We start from the raw sequence: 7,555 nt of genomic DNA, 5'->3' as shown, positions 1-7,555 counted from the left end.
TTCACAGAAGCAAAGCCCAAACCACACCCACTGCCGTGGAGTCCATTCTGACCCACAGCGCCCCTAGAGGACAGAGTGGAACTGCACCACAGGGTTTCCAAGGCTGTCAGTCTTCACAGAGCAGATTCTCAGGTCTTTCTCCCACATTGTGGCTGGTGGGTTCAGACTACCAGCCTTTTAGTTAGCAGCCAAACACTGAACCATTGCCCTACTAGGGCTGCTAGTCCGTGTATCAGACTCACTAAAAAAACCAAACTCACTGTCATCAAGTCAATTCCAATTCATAGTGACCCCATTGGGTTTCCAAGGGTATAACTGTTTATGGAAGTTTACTGCTTCATCTTTGTTCCACGGAGTGGCTGGTGGATTTGAACCACCGACCTTTTGTTTAGCAGCCAAATGCTTAACCACTCCACCACCAGAGGCAATGTATAGATACCCTTACTGATAGTACAGTCGTGCAGCGCCTCTTTGTGAAACAGTGCCACTCTCCTTGCCACCTACTATATTTGTCTGAAAATTTCTACTTTGAGGTATCAAGAGTTGTTTCAAATGTCTGAGATTCTATTAGTTCACCTTTGACTTTATAATCATAATTACCCTTTGTTATGATGAAAGCAGTGAAGCCTCCAGACTAAGATGGAATTGGAAGGAGGAAGAGGATATCCACTTCTCAAAGAACTGGTCAGTGGAAACCTTATGAATAGCAATGAAACACAGTCTGATATATCACTAGACAACTTTATGAATAGCCCTGAAACATTGTCTGATACAGTGCCGGAAGATGAGCCCCTCAGGTCGGAAGACACTCATAATACAACTAGGGAAGAGGTGCTTCCTCAGAATAGAGCCAACCTTAATGACGTGGATAGAGTAAAGCTTTCGGGACCTCCATTTGCTGATGGGGCATGACTCAAAATGGGAAGAAACAGCTGCAAACATCCATTAATAATCAGAACATGGAGTGTATGAAGTATGAATCTAGGAAAATTGGAAATTGTCAAAAATGAAATGGAATGCATAAAGATTGATATCCTAGGCATTAGTGAGCTGAAATGGACTGATTTGGGCCAGTTTGAATCAGACAACCATATGATCTTCTATGCTGGGAATGATATGTTGAAGAGGAATGGCATGGCATTCATTGTCACAAGGAATGGTTCAAGATCAATCCTGAAGTACAATGCTGTCAGTGATGGGATAATATCCCTATGCCTACAAGGAACACATGTTAATGCTACTGTTGTTCACATTTACGCCAGTAACCACCAAAGCCAAAGACAAGGAAGTTGAAGATTTTCACCAACTTGTGCAGTCTGAAATTGACCAAATATGCAATCAAGATGTGTTGATGATCACTGGTGACTGAAATGCAAAAGTTGGAAACAAAGAAGAGTCACCAGTAGTTGGAAAATTTGGCCTTGATGATAGAAATAACTCTAGAGACTACATGAAAGAATTTTGCAAGACCAACAACTTATTCATTGCAAATACCTTACAAATAACAATGTAAATGGAGGCTATACACATGGGCTGCCCCAGATGGAGTACACGGGAATCAAATTGACTACATCTGTGGGAAGAGGCAATGGAGAAGCTCAATATCTTCAGCCAAAATAAGGCCAGGAGCTGACTGTAGAACAGACCATCAACTGATCATATGCAAGTTCAAGTTGAAGCTGAAGACAATTTAAACAAGTCCGCAAGAGGAAAAATGTGACTTTGAATATATTCCACCTGAATATAGAGACCATCTAAAGAACAGATTTAGTGCATTGAACACCAGTGACCAAAAACCAGAGGAATTGTGGGATGACATCAAGAACATCATCCATGAAGAAAGCAAAAGGTCATTAAAAGAAAAGGAAGAAAAGACCAAAATGGATGTCAGAATTGACTCTGAAACTTATTCTTGAAGGAGAGTAGCTAAAGCAAATGGAAGAAATGGCAAGATAAAAGAGCTGAACAGAAGATTTCAAAGAGCAGCTTGAAAAGACAAGGTCAGTTAGTATAATGAGATGCCAAAAGTTGGAGTTAGAAAACCAAAAGGGAAGAACACGCTTGGCATTTCTAAGCTGAAAGAACTGAGGAAAAATTAAAGCTTTGCGTTGCAGTATCGAGAGATTCTAAGGGCAAAATATTGAAGGATGCAGGAAGACATCACAAGAAGATGAAGGAATACACAGAGTCACCGTACCAAAAAGAACTGGTCGATCTTCATCCATTTCAGGAAGTGGCGTGTGATCAGGAACCAATGGCACTGAAGGAAGAAGTTGAAGCTGCACTGAAGGAATTGGCAAAGAACAAGGCTCCAGGAGTTGATGGAATACCCATTGAGATGTTTCAACAAATGGATGCCATGTTGGAGGCACTCATTCGGTTATGCCAAGAGATTTGGAAGACAGCTACCTGGCCAACTGACTGGAAGAGCCATAGTTGTACCCATTCCAAAGAGAGGTGATCCCACAGAATATAGAAATTATTAAATAATATCATTGATACTGCATGCAAGTAAAATCTTGCTGAAGATAGTTAAAAAATGATTGCAGCAGCATATTGACAGCTTCCAGAAATGCAAGCTGGATTCAGAAGAGAGCGTGGCATGAGGGATATCATTGCTGATGGCAGATGGATCTTGGTTGAAAGCAGAGAATACCAGAAAGATGCTTACTTCTGTTTTATTGACTATGCAAAAGCACTTGATTGTGTGGATGATAACAAATTATGGATAACATTGAGAAGAATGGGAATTCCAGAACAAGGGGATACCACATGTTTTAAAATCAAGAAGGGAGTGCATCAGGGTTGTATCCTTTCACCGTACTTAATCAGTCTGTATGGTGAACACATAATCTGAGAAGCTGGACAGTATGAAGAAGGGTGTGACATCAGGATTGGAGGAAGACCCATTAATAACCTGAGATACGCACACAACACAAGTTTGCTTGCTGAAAGTGAGGATGACTTGAAGCACTTACTGATGAATTTTAAAGAGTTCAGCTTGAGTATGGATTACATCTTTATGTAAAGAAAACAAAAATTCTTACGTCTGGACCAATAAGCAGCATCACAATAAATGGAGAAAAGATTGAAGTTGTTAAACATTTCGTATTACATGGTTCCACAATCAGCACCAATGGAAGCAGCAGTCAAGACATCAGACAATGTATCACACTGGGCAAATCTGCTGCAAAAGACCTCTTTCAAGTGCTGAAGGGCAAAGATGTCTCCTTAAAGACTAAGGTGCACCTAACCCAAGCTATGGGAGCTCTGGTGGCGTAGTCCCTAAGGCATTTGACTGCTAACCAAAGGGCTGGCGGTTCAAACCCACCAGCCACTTCTTGGAAGGAAGGTTGAGCAACCTACTTCTGTAGAAATACTGCCTTGGAAACCCAAGGAGCGGTCGCTATTGGTTGGATCCAACTTGACGGCAGTGTGAACCCAAGCCGTGGTGTTTTCAGTCACCTCCTATGCACATGAGAGCTGGACAGTGAATAAGGAAGACCGAGGAAGAGTTGATGCTTTTGAGTTGTGGTGCTGGCGAAGAATGCTGAAAGTACCGTGGACTGCTAAAAGATCTAACAGATCTGTCCTGGAGGAAGTACAGCCAGAATGCTCCTTGGAAGCGAGAATGGCCAGACTTTGTCTCACCTACTCTGGTCATGTTGTAGGAAGGGACCATTGCCTGGAGAAGGATGTCATGGTTGGTAGGGTGGAGGGTCAGCGAATGAGGGGAAGGCCCTCAGAGGGATGGACTGACACGGTGGCTGCAGCGACGGGCTGAGGTGTAGCCAGGACGGCGAGCCTGCCCCAGGACTGGGCGGGGTTTCCTTCGGTTGTGCGTCAGGTTGCTGTGAGTCAGAGTGGGCTCAGCAGCACTGACAGCAACAACAATCATGAGAGGAGCCCTGAAGACACAGGGGCTAAGCACTTGCCTGCTAACCTAAAGGTCAGTGGTTCAAACCCACAGGCCACTGCTCGGGAGAAAAGCCAGTCTGCTTCCTTAAAGATTTGCAGACTTGGAAATCCTATGGGGCAGTTCGACCTCCCGAGAGTTGGTGCTATTGGGTCGTAATCAGTCAGAATCAACTCAGTGGCAATGGATTTGGTTTCTTGGATTAATCATGCCTTGCTGCTAATCAACCTGGTCACTTATGAAGAGCATCAAGCTTGTAGACTCAAGAAACTAAATACAGTTGGCCTTAGAACTGTACCTTGTTGTTTTTTAATAGAAATCAAACAGGAGTTTGAATAACTGGCATGTGCTAGCCTTGGATATTTTGAGGGTCTGCTACTACTCCCTGCCATATTAGATTCATGATCTATTTTTTCTCAATCGTGGGTGATATGTTGAGGAGTCTTGGTAGTACAAATGGTTAAACACTCAGCTGCTTTCCAAAAGGTTGGTGGTTCTGACCCCACCCAGTGGTTCTGCAGGAGAAAGACCTGGCAATTCGTTCCCATAAAGATGACAGCCTGAGAAACCCTATGGGCAGGTGTGCTCTGTGACCTTGGGTCACTGTGAGTCAGAATTGACTCAATGGCACCCAACAACAGACTGATAGGTTACTTACTACTATTGTCATCCGTATTATTTTACTTTCAAACAGCACAGTTAATCTAAGTTCCGTGGGGATAGGGACGGTGTTTGTTTTGATTTTGTTGTTTTTTCATTAATATTGCATACAAGTAAAATCTTGCTGAAGATAATTCAAAAGTGGTTACAGCAGTATATTGACAAAGAGCTTCCAGAAATGCAAGCTGGATACAGAGGAGGACGTGGAATGAGGGTTATCATTGCTGATGTCAGATGGATCTTGGCTGAAAGCAAAGAATTAAATCTTATTCTTTAGATCAAGCTGGGACATCTTGTGGTTGCAGTGACTGTTGCTCTTTTGGATAAGACTTGAATTTTCCCATTCCTGAATCTTCTTTGACCTAAAAATACATTCTTCAATGACCATGAACCTAAAACTATAAAAGAAACAACAGAAGTTGTTTAGAAGTCTATGTAGGTCTAAGGAGCTCTGGTGGTGTAGTGGTTAAGGTGTTTTGCTGCTAAGCGAAAGGTTGGTAGCTCGAACCTACCAGCTGCTCTTCAACTGTCTGCTTCCATACAGTTTGGAAACCCAATGAGGGTCGCTGTGAATTGTGTTTGACTTCATGGCAGTAAGTTTGGATGTGTTGTTGTTGTTGTTTATATGTAAGTCTATTCCTTGGCATTATTTGGCGTCTAAATCTAGAAACCCTTTGCTGTCACTTTCAGAAGCCACTGCCCGACTGTGTTCTTTCTCTTACGCTCGCAGTTTGAGATTTCAAGCCCACAGAGTCTGGATGGAAGCGTGGTAGAAATGACAGTGCTTGAGGAAACGGAGCTTCCCTCAGGCTCGATTTAAGAGCTAGGCCATTTGAGAGAGTCTAAAGACTCTTCACCTGCTTCATAGCCTGGAGATGATGTTGAACACCTCATAGTCTAAGAGAAAAAAGAAAAAAAAATCACTGCTGTGGAGTCAGATCCAACTCATAGCGACCCCTCCTTGAGTTTTTGAGGTGGTATCACTACGGAAGTAGATTGCCTAGTCTTCCTTCCGAGGAGTGGCTGGTGGGTTTGAAGCACTAGCCTTCTGGTTAGTAGTGAAATGCTTTAGGCACTGTGTCACCAGAGCTCCTAGAGGAAAGGCGAAAATTGTATTCTACCAAATCCCAAACATTGGATATTTCCAGAATGGCAGCCATGATACGTCAGCGGATTCAAAGCCCCACACTGCTCGCACTCTGACGTACCTCGATGTTCGCAGCCTCCACTACAGTGACTTCTCTCCCCATCATGTGATGAATAACTTATGTTTTCTTCCCAGATTCCCTGCCGTGAAGAAGAAATTTATGGCCGAGCTGAAGGAATTGCGGCAGAAAGAGCAGAGCCCGGTCGTGGTCCAGAGCATCATCAGCTTGATAATGGGCATGAAGTTCTTTCGAATCAAGATGTACCCAGTGGAGGATTTTGAGGCCTCGCTCCAGTTCATGCAGGTAACGTCCTGGGCGAGAGCCGAGGGACCAGCACCTTGGCCGTGTCCTCCTTCAGAAAGACTCACCTGGAGTGTGCTCTCTCAGCATGGGAAAGAACGCCCAGATCTTAGAGTTAGAGACAAATAACTGTATTTCACAGCTTTTGTCTCATCTTTGACATAGAGTGTACCGTGGGGTTTGTTATTTTTGACTTTTTTTTTTTTTTTTTTACCTATGGACTGCATAAGGTTAAAGCATTGGGCTGCTAACCAAAAGGTCGGCCGTTCAAATTCTGTAGTGTTCTATGGGAGAAAGAAGAAGCAGTCTACTTCTTTAAAGATTACGGCTTTGAAAACCCAATGGACAGTTGTATCGCATTGGAATTGGCTTGATTGTGGTGGGTTTGCTTTTTTGGGGGGTTTGCTACATATTGTTTTTGGAATAAAATTTAGTTGTTTTTTTTTTTTTGCTTTTTAGCATTGATAGCATGGGATTGGCTTTATTAAGGTTCACAGGCACGAGAACTTTAATTGTTGTTGTTATGTGTTGTCGAGTCGGACCCTACTCATAGTGACCCCTCCTTGGGTTGCCGAGGCAGTATTACTAAGGAAGTAGATTGCCCAACCTTAGTGGATTTAAACCACCAGCCTTCTGGTTAGCAGTCAAGTGCCTTAGGCACTACACTACCAGAGCTCCCAGAACTTTAATTAGATACTATAAAAAGGAATAGTATATTTTAAAAAATCAATCCACCCGTGCAGGTTTAGATATTGATTGCACAGTTAATCCCTTTGTGCTAATGGAAGAACTGGTGCTAATGAGCGTGGAGTACAACACACCAGTTTATGAAACCAAACCAAACCAAACCACACACATTGCCAAGGAGTCGGTCCGACTAACAGCAACCCCTCCTTGGGTTTCTGAGATGATAAATCTTTATGGAAGTAGATTGCCCAGTCTTCCTTCCGAGGAGTGGCTGATGGGTTTGAACCACCAGTCTTCTGGTTAGCAGTCAAGTGCCTTAGGCACTACGCCAGCAGAGCTCTTCACCACTCTATTAGAATTAACAGAAGTTTAGGTTTGGGAGGGATTTTTCTAACACTGCTGTGAATTCAATTTGGTGAAGATCTTAATCAACAAAAAACCTTAGGGATGGAGGTTCCATAAAGATGACAGCCTAGGAAGCCCTACAAGGCAGTTCTCCTCTGTCACATGGAGTCAGTAGGAGTCAGAATCAACTCAATGGCAGTGAATTGCTTTGGTTTTGGTATTGCAGTAGGGAAGGAGCCCTGCCGGCCCATTGATTAAGAGTTTGGCTGCTAACAATGTCAGTGGTTCAAACACCAGCCACTCGGCAGGAGAAAGATGAGGCAGCCTGCTTCCACACAGATTGCCAGCCTCAGAAACCCTGTGGGGCAGTTCCACTCTGTCCTCTAGGGGCGCTGTGGGTCAGAATCGACTCCACAGCAGTGGGTGTGGTTTGGGCTTTGCTTCTGTGAAGATTGACAGCCTAGGACACCCTGTGGGGCAGTTCCACTCTGTCCTCTAG

The 7,555-nt window shown here is 43.6% G+C and overlaps 1 protein-coding gene across 1 annotated transcript in view; it reads left to right on the top strand.

Annotated features, from left to right (window-relative positions):
- The window catches only part of FRY (FRY microtubule binding protein), a 571,437-nt gene that overhangs the window by 263,580 nt on the left and 300,302 nt on the right, over positions 1-7,555 (top strand). Inside the window, exon 9 of the mRNA XM_042782984.1 lies at positions 5,859-6,027. Coding sequence (XP_042638918.1) covers positions 5,859-6,027 — 169 coding nt within the window. The remainder of the gene's footprint in view (positions 1-5,858; positions 6,028-7,555) is intronic.

The sequence above is a fragment of the Orycteropus afer genome, unplaced genomic scaffold (genome assembly GCF_000298275.1).
Source record: "Orycteropus afer afer isolate SDZICR_OR568_19922 unplaced genomic scaffold, OryAfe1.0 scaffold00558, whole genome shotgun sequence".
NCBI classification, from domain to species: domain Eukaryota; kingdom Metazoa; phylum Chordata; class Mammalia; order Tubulidentata; family Orycteropodidae; genus Orycteropus; species Orycteropus afer.
The sequence above is the reverse complement of the archived record's forward strand: the minus strand, read 5'-3'. Positions and strand labels throughout refer to the sequence as shown.